Raw genomic sequence first — 15,803 nt, 5'->3', positions numbered from 1 at the left:
GCGGTGATGAAAATAAACAAACTCCCTGTTCTTAATAGGGCTTATGTGTGTGTATGTGTGTGTGTCTGTCTGTGTGTATGTGTGTGTGTGTATAGTAAATCAATACATAAAATGTTTCTGGCAGTGATAAATACTGTGGAGAAAAATAAAGCAAGGTAAGGACTGTGTAGTCAGAGAAGACCTCCCTGAGAGGGGGGAGTCCTGAAGGAAGCTAGGGAGGGAGCCCCGCGGATGCCTGGAGAAGCACATTCCAGACAGAGGAGGTAGTTGGTCCAGCACACACCCTAGCGAGGAGTGTGCTTGGTGTATAGGAAGAAGCAAGCAAGGGTCTGTGTGGCTGGAATTTATGACCGTGAAGAAGTCTGGTGGGGAACTGCCTTCAGAGAGGTAGGAGGGGCCGGGTTACATAGCACATTATATCGCACATATTTTGAGGAATGAGTAATTTGAAAGTCCATCCTAATGACATGATTAATCAGAGTGTCCAGTTTAAAATTTTGCAGTAACAGTGATCTCGCAGACTTTTGAACCAGGAACCTTCATGGCAGAACTAATACTTACCTGTTTAAAGGAATTTAATAAGCAAGTCCTATGTGATAATGTTCTCTTTGACATTCACAGTTTTGTTTTGTTTTTTAATTTCTGAGTCTTGAATAATCCTTATTGCAATAATCCTAACACAATTAGGAAGCTGCTTATCACAGAAGTCAGAAGTGGATCCTAGTGGTATCTATTCCAGGAGCTTGTGAACAGACTTTCAGAGCTGCTCTTAGGTGATCACTGTGATTTGTGGTGACCCCATCGAGCTAGTTAGCCCTCACCTGGTAGAGCCTCTTCCTTAACTTACAAGGCAGCTCAGCCAGAGTGAATTAATTGAAGCACTTGGCCCAGAATGTTTTCCTGGGTCTACTTGTAGAGGAGCAAGGCAAATCACACATGACAAAATACTTTGTTTTCAGAGTAAGTTAAAAATAAACCCCTAATCTTCGGTGCTCGCTTCAGTAGCATGAGTACTTAAACCAAAATCTTTTCTGTCTTCATGGGAATGTATTTTTTAAGGTAAGGCTTTTCACCTCCTCCTTTTTTACCACTTCTATATTCCCTCCAATGCCTAAAATTATGCCTCGCATGTAGAAGGGACTCAAAAAGTATTTGTTTTTATTGAATAAAGGTCACATTCTAGGACCTTTATTCTTTATACATTTGTCCCAATATTCTGGGCCTCTCCATGGTCCTTCTAGTGAGTATTCAAGTTTGTAAGGATGCTGTAGCCCTGTGTATCCTGAGTCTTGTGCACAGCCGAGTGACAGGCTATGGAGTGCAAGAGACCGCAGATTATTCCTCTGGGTACCTCCCGCGCATGACTCTGAGGCGTGGTGCACACGATACGTGTTAATCCTCATAATCAGATTAACCATCACACATCCTTCCCAAACAGAAACTCTGGAACCCAGGGAGCTTGGAAAGGCCACCCCCTAGAATCCTACCCTTTTGAAGGTAGGGTTGGTAGCTATAAAAGGCCAGGACTGCTGGTAATGTTGGATCATGAGGATTGAAAACACCACCACAAAGGTTTGTGTTTGAGATGGGCCTAATTGACAGAAGGCGCCTGTTTTGGGGACTGTAAGTGAAATATTAGCACACTACGTACCAACTCCAGGAATATGTTCCAGTCATTCTTTAATCATGTGGAAATATAAAAATGAAAAGCTGAAAGTAGCAGTATTAATTTAGACTTTTTCCTCTGTAAAGGGAGCTTTATGATTGATAGTCTATTTAAACGCTCAGAAGTGAATTCACACTAACTCCTTCATGCTCCAGCTATCATTCCTTTACACTGAGAAATCACTTAAGGTAATCTATATGTAAATGGCCACGACTCCACCATTGGTTAAGAACCCATAGTGTCTAAAGGATCTCAATTTGCCAGTCACTGATTTCTCTATTTGGAGAGGCCACCCATTCTCTTTCTTCATCTCCCTGTTCTAAGGCGCCTTTTTAATAAAAAGGAGGATGGGGGGGGCAGTTTGCTACGAGAGCAGGCTGTGAAAGTCCTCTCAGCATGTATTAAGGGCATAACTTGAATGACTTGCTATAAATGGATTTTTATTAATTCCAACAGATCTCTCCGTGATTTTTTTAGGTAGAGGGCTTTCCTGCCACTGCATGTGCGGGTGGCTGGTGTGTGTTATGACTTAGAGCCATGTTTTGGCCGGTGAGGCACAAACACCTTCCCGGAGCCAAGTTGTGTCAGTGCCAACACATGCCCTTGACATCCCACATTCCTTGATTGCTTCAGAAGCCTCGCCTGGTAGGTGAGCAGTCATCACACCCCAGTGAGAGAGGTAAGGTCATTGGTTAGTCTCCCGAGGAGCTGGGCTTGCTCTCGCACACGCGGTGAGGTGGCAGGAGCCCTGGCAGGCCGGCCGAGATACGCCTGCAGGGCCAGCCTGGGCGTGCGCCCTGTGAGAGGACGCGGGAGCCGGACCCAGCCCCGAGGCAGCGGGTTCTCCCGCCAGGGCGGCAAGAGGGGGAACGCGGCGACGGCAGGCAGGCAGGGGCGAGGCAGGACGGCAGCCGGAGTTTCCTGCATCCGGGACCCTCGCTTCCCACCCCCGCTCCGCCCCCGCCACCTGCCAGAAAGGAAAGCCATCTCTACGGAAGGATCAGGATCGGCAGCGTGGTTTCACGGCCCCAAGTGAGCCGTCTCTGCGCCTCCACCATTGCTTTATTTCTTGGGACAGGTGAGTGTCCTCACGGACCAAGTGGAAGCCCAGGGAGAGAAGATTCGGGACCTGGAAGTGTGTCTGGAAGGACACCAGGTGAAACTCAATGCCGCTGAAGAGATGCTTCAACAGGTAAGGGGGGGCGGGGGGGCGGGGGGGCGCACGTGCGCGCGCCCGACGGCCCTCGGGGTCGAAAGCAGCTCACGTGTTAAGGTCACTTTCTGTGTCCAGGTCACCGCGCTCGCTGCTTACTTCCCCATCCTGCCTGGTGGTGGGCTGGGCTGCTCCGTGTGTGGCGTTTATACAGCGGGCGAAACCAGCCCCAACTGAGAGCTGCAGGGCGGAGAGGGCGGAAGGACTGGCCTGAGAGGAATAACCTGTTGGGCGGGTTAGACTGATTCCCAGGTGGCGCTCTCTCCCGGGTTCGGGTTCAGGGGCGCTCCGCGCGGCAAAGTCACCCTTCTCTTCTCGAGCCACAGCTTCACAGCCGGTGGCATCTGGGGTTTTAGAAAGTCAGCGTCTTTCGTGCCTCTTTCGCATTCAGTCTTGCCCTCGCACTCTGTCTAGTCTTCTTTGATAGAACTTAATTCCTAAAGAATAGCTTAATGTAATTTAATGGTTGTCAACATGAAAAATTTAGCTGCTCTCATACCATTCAAATAAATCTCTTCAGTACCTTGTTTCCTTTTGGTCCTCGTTGTCATCGGGTGTGCATATAATTTACAAAGCTCTGTTGACACCGCAGATGAAATTTAGTCCTCTGATTTTGTTATGCTTCCCATTAGAGTGGAGTTCTTTCCATTTTTAAATCTTGCTGTATAGTTTTCTTTACTATCACCTAGAGGCTTTTTTTTTTTCAGTGCAAAGTATGATAATCATTCTTCTACTCTTGAACAGTTTTACCCTATTGTAAATGATGAGCTGCAGTTTTTAGGAAGGGGTGTTTAATTTTTTATGTATTTATGTTCAGTTAGCCACTGTATAGTACATAATTAGTTTTTGATGTAGTATTCAGTGATTCATTAATTACATATAACACCCAGTGCTCGTCAATGTGCTCTCCTCAATACCCATCACCCTGTTACCTCCTCCCCTCTGAAACCCTCAGTTTGTTTCCCGGGGTCCATAGTCTCTCATGGTTTGTCTCCCTCTCTGATTTCTCCCCCTTGAGATTTCCCTCCCTTCCCCTATGGTCCTCCGTGCTATTGCTTATGTTCCACATATGAGTGAAAGCATATGATAATTCTTCCTCTGCTTGACTTACTAACATAATCTCCTCCAGTCCCATCCATGTTGATGTAAAAGTTGGGTATTCATCCTTTCTGATGGCTGAGTAATATTCCATTGTATATACGGACCACATCTTTATCCATTCACCTGTTGAAGGGCATCTTGGCTCCTTCCACAGTTTGGCTATTGTGGCCATTGCTGATATGAACATTGGGGTGCATATGGCCCTTCTTTTCACTACATCTGTGTCTTTGGGGTAAATACCTATTAGTGCAATTGCTGGGTCATAGGGTAGCTCTATTCTTAACATCTTGAGGCACCTCCACACTTTTCCAGAGTGGCTGCAGCAGCTTGCATTCCCACCAACAGGGTAGGAGGGCTCCCCTTTCTCCACATCGGTGTTGATTTTTATTCAGTCTTTTCAGAATCTGTTGAGAAGCTAATTAGGAATTTTGTGAAATCAAGATGATCAGTCTAATGTCCTTGAATCATTCTTGCATTTTCACTTATTTTGGGAAATAGACACAAACTGTAGTCCTGGTTTTTGCTTTGTAACCTCTGCCGTAGTGCTTGGCATGTAGGAGGCTCTCACTAATTATTTAAAAAATGGCAGTCCTTTAACAGGAATGGTTTAGTCAGATCACTGCTTACAGTCTTTCTCCCAAAGTGCTAACATTTTTTGTTGTCATGATCAGCATTCAGATTGTTTCTTGGTAGAATGGTAATGAACACAGGCTTTGAGTTTGACCTTTGGTTTTAGGATAAATGTTTTGGTTCCCAGGTATTTCTTAGTTTTCAGTGCATTTGAAGAACTTTTTTTTTTCTTTAAGATTTTATTGATTTATTTGACAGAGAGAGAGACACAGCGAGAGAGGGAACACAAGCAGGGGGAGTGGGAGAGGGAGAAGCAGGCTCTCCGTGGAGCAGGGAGCCCGATGTGGGGCTCGATCCCAGGACCCTGGGATCATGACCTGAGCCAAAGGCAGATGCTTAAAGACTGAACCACCCAGGAGCCCCAAGAACTTCTTTTTAAAGTCAGTATTTCTATGCAGATGTCTTAAAAAACAAAAACCAAAACAAACTAGTTCTAACAGCTCAGAAGCTGCTTGCTCTTTAGTTTGCTTTCTTTTCATCTCTGATTAATAAGTTACCACATTCTTGACTCCATTTGATTTTTCTATTTAAATTGCATGCATTTCTCTTGCTCATCCTATTCCCTGAAAATCTGAGTCACAGTAGACGTTGAGCTGAGCTTATTTTTTCAAGCAGAATCTTTCTTTTGAAGACCAGGAAAGAAAATAGCCTGATGGAAAGATCTCGAATGGTGGGAAAATATTTTCACAAAGAGTGATAGGAGAGCCCACTAGATTGTATTTCTAGGGCTGCACAAGGTGTGGCTTTGAGGCGAGGATGAGCGAGGAAGGCGATAGAGTGTTAAAAAACCCCAGACAGAGACCAAGAAGATTTGAATGTGGAAGGGAAACGTGTCAGGAAGATGTCAGAAGGTTGATGTTTCAGGAAGGCAGTGCCTGCTGGGTAACCACGTAATCAGGGGTCAGAGCACAGCTGCATGTGGTGCCTGCACTACCTGACCGCCTGTCTTGGCAGCTCTTCCAGGTTCTGCCCCCTTGTCAGCGTCTCTGTGCCAGGGATTCCGATGTTGGTTCCCAGCACCATCTGGGCAGGCTGTCTTGTCCTTCTAAGCATCAGCCCAAAGACTGGATTTTAGACTTTTGAAAGTCTTAAGCTCAGATACCTTTTATTTCTTGTTTATTCTAAATCTTTTTTTTTGTGTTATGGGTAAGGTTCCAGGCATGGGGTTTGCGTGTGCCACAGAGGTAGATGTCGTGGCTTGGTAGAATTTGGAGTGCGATGGGTCTTATTTGTCACCTCTGAGGTTTAAAGATATCTTCCTCAACTTAACCAAGTTATTATTTTTTTAAAAGATTTTATTTATTTACTTGAGAGAGAGAGAGAGAGAGAGAGAGCGCGCGCGCACAAGCAGGGGGGAGGGGCAGAGGGAGAGGGAGAAGCAGATTCCCCACTGAGCAGGGAGCCCAACGTGGGGCTCGATCCCAGGACCCTGGGATCATGACCTGAGCTGAAGGCAGACGCTTAAGGACTGAGCCACCCAGGATCCCTCAAGTTATATATTTTTTAAAGATTTTACTTATTTATTTGGGGAGGGAGAGCAGGTGCAAGAGTGCAGTGGGGCGTAGGCAGAGGGAGAGGGAGAGAGAATCTCAGGCAGGCTTCACACCCAGTGCAGAGCCTTACTTACACGGGGCTCAATCTCAGGACCCTGAGATCATGACCTGACCTGAAATCAAGAGTTGGACACAGCCAACTGAGCTACCCAGACGCCCCAAACCAAGTTTTTTTATGCTCCTCACTTTCCCTGGGTTCTCCCATCTTTCAAGGATAAAATGAAGGGAGTGTGGAATACTCACTTTTGGCACATTCTGGGTTCAGGTCATAGGACCCACTTGAGCCTCAGCTCCCACTCGTGTCTGCTGGGCTTGGTGGTACTTGAGCTGGAGATAAGTTTGAGTTCCCCGCTCCAAATCCCCGGCTGAACATTTCTGCTGCACATGCTGGCCCTTTCCTAAGATGTGCTTGATGCTGTTTGAAAAGGCCCCGACTCTTGTTCCACAGTGCTGAGGCGGTGCCGTGGACGGCTGGGGCCATGTTAGCGTGTGTCCTGGGGGCAGGCAGAGACTTGCGTTTCTGCCCGCGAGATCCTGGACTGCAGGGCTACTGGCTTCTGGTGATAGGAAGACGGAGCACTCCCAGCCCTGAGGTGGAGAAGAGAGGCAAACAGTTGCCTCCTTTTGCCAGCCCTCAGAGACAGTCCCCGCCCTGAGCCACGCGTGGCCTCTTGCTGCAAGGCCCGAGGAGCTCTGCACGAGGTCCTTTCTCGGTCCGGTCAGTGTGAGGCCTTCTGACTACTGCCTGCTGACACTGACGCCCTTGGGGACTCTGTTCCTGGGAGCACTGCTCCCACGCACGTGCACGGAGCAGCCCTGTGTGCAGGAGGCCTTCAGCTGACTGCCCACCTACGCCCAGTGCTGTTACACATTCTCATTTTTCACAAGAAGCTGGAAATCCAGATTTTTTTTTTTTAAGATTTTATTTATTTATTTGACAGAGAGAGAATGAGAGAGAGCAAGCACATGAGAGTGGGGAGGGTCAGAGGGAGAAGCAGACTCCCTGCCGAGCAGGGAGCCCGATGCGGGACTCGATCCAGGGACTCCAGGATCATGACCTGAGCCGAAGGCAGTCGCTTAACCAACTGAGCCACTCAGGTGCCCCTGGAAATCCAGATTTAAAGATGAGTCTTTCTATTTTAAAAATACTGGTAACTAATTTAAATGGAAAAAAAAACCAACAACACTGTGCGAACCACACCACACACACCTGCAGGCCAAGCCTGGCCCACAGACTTCTAGTCTGCAACCCCTGCTCTAGACCCCGCCCCCTCCACTGGCTGCTCGAGCACTTGTAGGACTTAAGGAAACCCAAACCCAACCAGCATAGCCCCAGCCCTGTGCTTACTTACATAGGCTCCAGCAACCCCACAGAGCCACGTTCTCCCCACAGCTGTTCTGTCCGCCTCCCTCCAGGAGCCCAAGACGGGAGGGAGCTAGCGCCTCCTCCAACTCATGAACCACACACCCTCCACCTGCCCCTGCTGAATGCTGATCTCTCAGTTCCCATCTGTTTCTACGCATTTATCCATCTGGTCTCCAGAACAAGGGAGCATGAAGACCTTGGGGTTAGACAGGCAAACCAGGACCAAATAAAATCAGCACGGGCTAGTCCACATGAGCAGCACATAGATGATGGACCCATTTGAGGGCAAAGTCTTTGTCTGCAGCCCTCTGCAAGATTCAGGGTGGGAAAGGGGCAGCTGTGAGCATCTTTGGGGACTGCCTCTGGAAGCACCTACTCAGGTATGGCTTCAGGCTCACTGAACAGGTGTGGATTTCCCAAGGAAACTTCTCCATTAGAGTCATTTTCCAGGAAATCTATAAATGGATCCTCGAGAGGCCGCAGCCTGGGTTCGTTCTCCCAGGTCTGGGTAGTCTGGGCCTAGGGGCTGACCTTCGCCTTCTGTTTCCTAAGCAAGGCAAGGCATTGCCTATCAGCATCTCTGAGGGCTGCACTCTGGGCTCTCCAGAATTAGCACCCCAGGAACCCAGACATGGAGCAGCGGCCTCCTTGTAACTAGCTCAGATTGGCAACAAAATCTGTGTCACAGGACGGGTTCTCCTGTTGATGCACTGAGGTCCCTGGTGGCTTTTTCTAAAGTGGCCTCTAGAGTCCATTAGAGTCCTGCACAGCACGATCCTCAGCCTCTGACCTTTCTCCAGAGGATGGTGACTTCAGGGAAGAAGCTGATGCTACTTAGTGGTTAATAGACTTTACACAAAGCTGGCAGTGAAATGGAGCACCTTCCAGAGACTAGACATTTACAGACATAATCAATGTCAAGAGCAGAAAACATGATCAGTGTCAAAAAGAAGACAGGCTAGGGGAGCCACATGGGGAGGAAGAAAGGATGCAAACCTCCTTGTGAGGACACACCCCCGCTTTGGGGTAATGTTGAAGGACACCAGCCTCGATTTCAGTCCTCCCACCTGACCTGGAGCCCCAGGTGTTAGGCAACCTCATTGTTTGGGCTGCCTTTTAGGTGAGGTGTGGAGAGAGAAATTTTGGGGATTTGGAGTCAGTGGACATGACTTTCTGTAGATTCACCTCTTGCTGTTGATCTGGGAAAGTCGTCAAACCTGTGTTCTTATGTATGGAGAACAGGGATGACAATATGGGCTCTGCATTGCCCACATCTTAGAGCTGGAGTATGGTTATTTCAGTTTCGTTAAAACAGAACCATCTCACAAATCACCAGTGTTAAGACATTGAGCGTGGGGATTTGGTGCCCTTGAGTTGAGTGAAGGACAGTGGGTCCAGGCACATGAACTCCCAAGTGTCGTCAGCACCTGGCTGATAAATTTCCCAAGAGGACCTTTAAGGAGGTATTTCTGTCTCACAAAGAATATTAAACAGAGCTCTGTACATGATCCTGTGAGAGCACAAATCTGTCTCAGGAGGTAAGGCACTTGAGTCACGAGTGAAGAACACAGGGATTTGCCAGGTATTCCCTAAACGTGCCTGCTGGGAGATTTCTGAGGCAGAAATAACTGCTTTCCTCAAGTTTTATCTTTGATGTCGAATCTCTGTACCACCGTGTGAAGTGGGTGCTTTACCCTCCATTCACAGGATAAGGGGCCTGAGGTTCGGAGAGATGGTTTCATTAGTGGGGACTGAGTCTGGACTCGAACCTAGGTTGACTACAGGCACCTCTCTGCAGTGTTATGAAAGCAGCTTTCTGGCATGGCCTAGGCCTCTTAACTTCAAAGGGCAAAGGGACGGATTTTTCCTTTCATGTCTTTCCATGGCCCGATCTTTCATTCTGGTTTCAGATTGCCAGTCTGGCTCCAGTCCTCTGTCATTGGTCAGTAACTCCCTGGGTCATGTTCCACACTTAAAGATGGAAGTAATTGCTTCAAGATGTGGCCCTTGAAGGAGAGAATAAATTGAAAGGCCACTTCTTTTTATCAGCTCCAGTCTCAAACTGAGCTTTGGAAAAAGGAAATGATGGCTCTCTCTGAGATACAAAGTTTCATGACCTAGTTTTATGATGCTTCATAGTAACAAAAATCACCTGCCTCACATGCCACCCCCTCCTTTTCCTTTGCACTCTCTCCATAAGCAACCTTAAAACAACTGGGAGAGCAGAAGCTAATGCAGCTTTTGAAACCTGTCCCCCTTATCTCCAGCCCCCTGCCTCCCCACATTTCACCTCTCCCCACAATATGGTAGCTGCATGATTCCAAGAGATTCCCAGGCGGATCCACCCTGCAGATCTGAGCAGGGACCAAGCCTTGTCTTGGTGCTTCAGACAAAAAGGCTGGATCTAGAGATAACCCCAGTCTTCAGGATGAGAACTAGGAGTCCAACAACCTTTCTCTTAAGGCACAGACTGAGTAAAAGCAGCTAGCAAAGGAGATGGAAGAGAAAAAGAAAGATCAGGAAAACCGAAAGGATGAGGTGAAAAGTAGTATCTTAGACTGATAAGTGGGTGAAGGGTAAATGGTTGAAAGCTGAGAAGTACAGGTTGCATCTGTAAGTTTGGACATTGATCCCCAGAACCAGAGCTGTTTCTATGCCCTCCCTGGTGAAGGCAGAAGCTGGGTTGCAGGCATGCAGACGTCTTGTGGAGAAGTGACAGGGAAAGTGAGGAAGCAGAGGCAGCAAGGGTAGATTATTCTTTTAGAGCTTGGCTGTGAAGGGGTGAGGGAGGGGATGTAGAGAGAGTGCATTCATACCAACAGTGCACAGAGAGCATGCATTTGCCTAGGGAGAGCAGAAGAGAGTTGATGGTGGTTGCTTCAGGGGAAGGCAAGGTCAAGAGGGAAAGTTCTTTCGAATGTCAGAAATTTGATCATGTTTATAGCCTGAGGAATGGGAGCTGATGGTGAAAGAGATTAAATGCCTGTCAGAGTGGATGATTAATAGTCCTACCCTAGTGTAGCACAGAACGGGTGGGAACTTCTCACAGGCAGGACAGAGGTGAGGGAGAGCCTAGGACCAGGTGAGTAGGCGTCCTTCGGTGGGAGAAACCTGATCAGAACTCGGAGATCACAGCCAAACACTAATGACTGACCGGGGAGGTAACTTAAAAGCCTGGACATCAAGCTGTGTGGGGATGGCATGAAGTCTAGAGAACGAGAGATAGTCAGCAACAGGAAGGTGGGTCAGATGGGGCAGTTGCAGGGCAAACTCTAGAATCATTGTGTCCTTGAACATATGTTTTTTTATGTGCAACTTGGAAACTTACTGGGCTTCAGAGTGTTTCTTAAAGGTGAAAGCAGCCAACATGAGATGTGGGCTTGCTTGCTCTAAGACATGGATTTAAGAGATTTGATTGAGAGATGATTCTGGAAAACTTTGAAATAGAAAGGATATAAATTCAACGAATGATCAGATTATTTTTAAAGATCTTTTCACTAAACAGGAGAGGTTATTTGAGGAGAAGAGGGCGAAACGGTGGGATTTATGGCTGGAGGAGAATGGGGAAGATTTGGAACAATCTCTAAACGGAACCAACCAGAGATGAATGCAAGGGTGCCAGGCGATTGGAGATGATCAGCTATAATTAGATAGCATAAATTTGTATGGAAACCAGTTGGCATCATTAAGTGTCATTTAGCAGCAGTTTTCAGGCCATGGGGACTAGAAACATAGACAAAAGACTTTGAGGTTTGGCATGGACTGGGCTCTGAAAAAGCAAATGCCTTCAGGTCTGGGGGCAGGGATGAGCTGGATGAGGAATTTTCTGGTGCAGATGTGATACAGTTGAAATGACCTCAAGGTATGGAATGGAGAAGGAGGCAAATATTACTTAAGGGAAGTTGACAAACTAGTGGCCACAGAGGAAGAAATTAAAGATTATTTAAGTCACTAATTGGGAAAGTTTAAAGGTCAGAGGACTGTGGCCAAAGGAGACCACTTCAGAGCTGAAGATTTTAGAAGTGGAGAGAATGCATTCTGGACAAAGGTAAGGGCCAAGTTGTGACCATCCCTCTGAGAAGCTGAGGCAAAGTGAAAGCAAAGCCCATTGGCATTGTGGTCAAGCAAGGTGAAGCCAGAGTGGATATGGGAAGCCTAACAAGGAAGGAGCAAGGATGTCGAAGTTACTGAGGAAATGGAATGTGCCCAAACTAGGTAGAGAAACTTGATTAAAAAAACAAAAGCCCTGAGGAAAACGGGAGACTGTCTTGGGTTCTGGATGTCTGGGAGAAGTTGCTATAACCGAACGGCGCTGCCTTAGAAGAGTAGGGCAGACATAGATGGTCAGTAAGGCCGGTAGTGGTCTAGAAACAGAAAGTTGTCCAGTAAGTTGGATTGTCGGAGCAGAGTGGACTCCGCCTGAGATGACTGGGAAGGATAGGGCATAGGATGTCAAAGTCAGGATTTAGTTTATTCTGGAAGGAGAAGGAACGTTTGAAAATGTGGGGTAGTTGAACCCTCTTAGGACACATATGATAGAGGATATAGCACATACTGGTGGCTGGAGGCCATGTGGGCCTGGAGATGGGAGGAGGAGCTGGACTGGGATGAGCTTGTCCAAAGCTGACGTTGAATTCTGGGAGTAGGACAGTACTTACTGATGAACAGGATGAGGGGTGATAATGATGAAAGGTGGAGGCATATGCTAATAGATAGAATAGCTGGAATATAATCGCTAGTAACTGGAATGCCCACGTGGAATGTTAGTGTGACCAGTTGGAACCCCGGCATGACCAGTTGGAAGGGTTATTGGAACTTTAGTATGACCAATTAGAACATTGTCCTTGTCAGCTGGAACATTGGTGTGACCAATTAAAACAGCTAGAGGGATTTTGGCAAGAGTGGAAAGAGAGTAGATTCTTAGTTTTCAAGAGAGGTACATTCCAAGGCTTTTTTTTAATCCCACCAACGCAGTGTCATGAATGCTAGTTAGTAGACACACTGCATCTTAGGATACTCAAGCACTCAGTGGGCTGTGTTTTTAATGGTCATAGCCCTAGGCCTTGACATCTGGTAGATATTTAAAAACATATTTGTGGAGTAAATGATTAAAGTCTCATGGAAGAATATCTTCTCAGTGTCAGTGCTCCAAAGCAATTGTCTCATGGACCTTGATTTGTAGAATTACTCCTCTTTCTCTTCACATTGGTGGCTGGAAAGCTCATGTACACAGTATGGTCCACCTCTAGCAGTCACAGAACTTTAGGGTAGGCGTTTTATACCAACTGTGGCTCTGGCATTAATTTCTTTTCCTACCTGCTTTGATTTTGTTGTTTTACATTTTAACTCAAGTTGTCCATTTTTCAAACTGCCTCAAATCATTTTTGGAACAAAGCAGGTATATGAAAGGATGGAGAGAGAAACACAGAATGAGGTGGTGGAGGCAGAGGGGAAGGGGTAAGGGGGGAAGGAGGGAGGAGGTGGGAGTGAGTAGGTGGTGTCAGGGAGGATTGCATCTTAAGATAGCCTTAGCACCAGGCCCTGGTAAAAAGTGTATGCTCAACAAAATCTTGGCAATTTGAGGGGTGCCTGGGTGGCTCAGTCAGTGAAGCGTCTGCCTTTGGCTCAGGATATGATCCCGGAGTCCCAGGATCAAGCCCCACATCAGGCTCCCTGCTCATCGGGGAGCCTGCTTTTCCCTCTGCCCCTCATGCTACTCGTGCTGTCTCTGTCAGTAAATAAATAAAATCTTTAAAAAAAATCTTGACAATTTGAGTGGCAATTTACTTGGCTCAGTGAATATTTGTTGATGGGCTTTTTTCAGCATGTATTTTGTTATTTCCCTTACAATTCTTGGACTTCTTCCTTTGGGAAACAATGCGATACATTAGACAGAAACGAGTTTTGGAGTCAAGCAGACTCTGGTTTGAAAATTGACTCCGCTGTTGTTGAGTGGCGTATGTCTTTGGCCAAGACAGGCCGGTCTCTGGGCCTGGTTGCTCATCAGTAAATTAGGATACTATTTACTGTCAAATCACTAGGAAGGTTTATTGAGAGCATGTATGCAAAGTACCCGGCGGGGTCTGGCACAGAGACACTCACTGAATCTATGTGTCTTCTCTCCTCCCCCGTCCACCATTACACACATTTATCTGGCAGACTCCTTGTGACCCAGTAGGCTGCAGTTCACCCATTGAGTGCTGCTGCATCTGCCCTATATGCTGGCTTCAAGTCGAGCTGAAACAGGAACTGCCCAGTGCTCAGTGGGCTCATTTTGCTGAACTTCTAGGTACTCGTTCCCTCAGATTAGCAGATAGATCATTTGTACCTTGGCTTTCTGAGACCCTGAGACCCTTAGCCTAGGAAACTCTGTATTCCCAGTTAAAATCCCTGTCCTGTGTGGTTTGGTTTATGGTCTGAGGACAGTTCAGAATATGCGCAATCATAACTGTTGATCACCATTCTGGTACTGGGGTTGGGTTGCCCAAGAGAATATAGAATATTCATCCTGTGACAGGGTAGTGTATCTTTTCTGGCTGCTCATTTGGCTGGTTAGTCTCCGAATCTCCATATTATAGTCTCTTTGCTGGGAGCTGCCTATCCAGTGTCTACCGTGTGCCCAGATTTGGGAGCTCATGGACCATCGCCTTTTGCCAGTGGAGAAGTGTTGCCCCTGGACTTTGGGGAATGCTCATGGTTTTTGAGGTCCTTCATAATCCCTAGTAGTTTCCAGTAGGTATTTTGTCTATCACCTTTGTTTTTTGTCTTATTTATGCTTATTAAGTGTATGTATTAATGGCGGGTTGTTGTCTACTGCTGTTCCAGTGATGGTAGGACTTATAACCTCCCCTAGTCCAGCCTTACAGTAAGGAAAGAACAGTTTTCTTACTTAATCCCTTAGTGGCTCAGAAAGCTTCATATCAAATAGGCTAGGAAAAATCCATATCACATAGATAAGATTCTAATCATTCAATAAATACTCATTGAATATCTGCTTTATGCTCTAGCTCTCTCCTAGGCTCATTGTAGTGAAACCTTACAATGAGATTTGTTGAAGATGTGGGCTGTAAGCCCAGGAGGTGATTTGGAATCCTTGGTTTTGAAAAATATATTGTTAAATGTAAGCTTGATTTTTTGTTTGTTTTGGTTGAGAGGACCTGCTGGTTTGCCTTCAAAATAGAGATGGAGAAATTTAGTTCTTTGAGCAAAACTATCCATTTTCTGTACTTGGAAATAATGATTTCCAGAGGCAAACGTGTTTTTGAGAGCTATAGTTCACATCATTTCTCAGAGCACAGTGGGTAGCAGCAGGGGCCGTGCTCTCCCTGAGTAACTCAGAAGCAGCCCAGGTCCATCCCTATTAGACCCGTGGCTCACATGCAGGAGTCCAACTCTGTTGTCCAACATACAACATAGAGATTGCCTTCTGCACTCTGGATGGAGCTTCAGTTGCCCTTGTTACCATGGAGACTGATTTCGAGATCTGGTTTTGCTTGCAGGAGCTGCTAAGCCGCACATCTCTTGAGACCCAGAAGCTCGACCTGATGACTGAAGTTTCTGAGCTGAAGCTCAAGCTGGTTGGCATGGAAAAGGAGCAGAGAGAGCAAGAGGAGAAGCAGAGAAAAGCGGAGGTGAGTGTGATACACCAAATTCTGGGGGGGGATCCATAGTGTTCTAAACTTAGAGCAAGGGAAGCTAGCCTAATGTGGACTCAGGCCATCTGGTCAACCCCAAGCCTGGCAGCCACTGGGTGCCAGAAGCATCTGTGCACTAGAGACACAATGATCTGTTAACACCAAGTTATCAGGTTTTGCTATGGCTGCAAATTTCAGCAATGCCCAGACCACCCCGTTTGGGCTCTAAGGCTTTATCCTCCCTCAAGCTGCTGACAAGGATGGAAAGGGGGGAAGGATCAGACAAGATGTGAAGGGACCCAAGTTGTCCTCTGTGAGAGCCAAGGTAATGACCGTGTACTGGAATGAAGTCCGCTGCCCAGTAGGGCACTGTCCCCATATCAAAGGAGTGTATTTCACGGACCCAGATGGGACTCTTAGATTATGTGTTTCTTTTCTCCTGATAGGTCATAGGAGGGAGCCCATGTAATGTTTTCCTGCATTTTTCCTGTTTTTGTTTCAGGCTCCATATCCCATTGGCCTGAGCATGCCAGACTCCTTTTTGGGATAAATATTTTGGTTAAATTCTAGGCTCAGAGCTGCTTTTGTTGAGAGAGAATATCCTGTTGTAACCTTAGATAACCACCTTCCATGTACTTCT

At 46.8% G+C, this 15,803-nt stretch overlaps 1 protein-coding gene across 6 annotated transcripts in view; it reads left to right on the top strand.

Moving 5' to 3' along the window:
* LOC118004077 (liprin-beta-2) overlaps positions 1-15,803 on the top strand; it is a 173,820-nt gene that overhangs the window by 111,527 nt on the left and 46,490 nt on the right. For all 6 annotated transcript variants that reach the window (XM_034995222.1, XM_034995223.1, XM_034995226.1 and 3 more), the window contains 2 exons: positions 2,745-2,858; positions 15,029-15,160. In XM_034995222.1, the coding sequence (XP_034851113.1) occupies positions 2,745-2,858; positions 15,029-15,160 (246 nt within the window). The remainder of the gene's footprint in view (positions 1-2,744; positions 2,859-15,028; positions 15,161-15,803) is intronic.

This window comes from Mirounga leonina, unplaced genomic scaffold, assembly GCF_011800145.1.
Source record: "Mirounga leonina isolate KUSES-001 unplaced genomic scaffold, KU_Mleo_1.0 Mir_92, whole genome shotgun sequence".
NCBI classification, from domain to species: Eukaryota; Metazoa; Chordata; class Mammalia; order Carnivora; family Phocidae; genus Mirounga; species Mirounga leonina.
The sequence above is the reverse complement of the archived record's forward strand: the minus strand, read 5'-3'. Positions and strand labels throughout refer to the sequence as shown.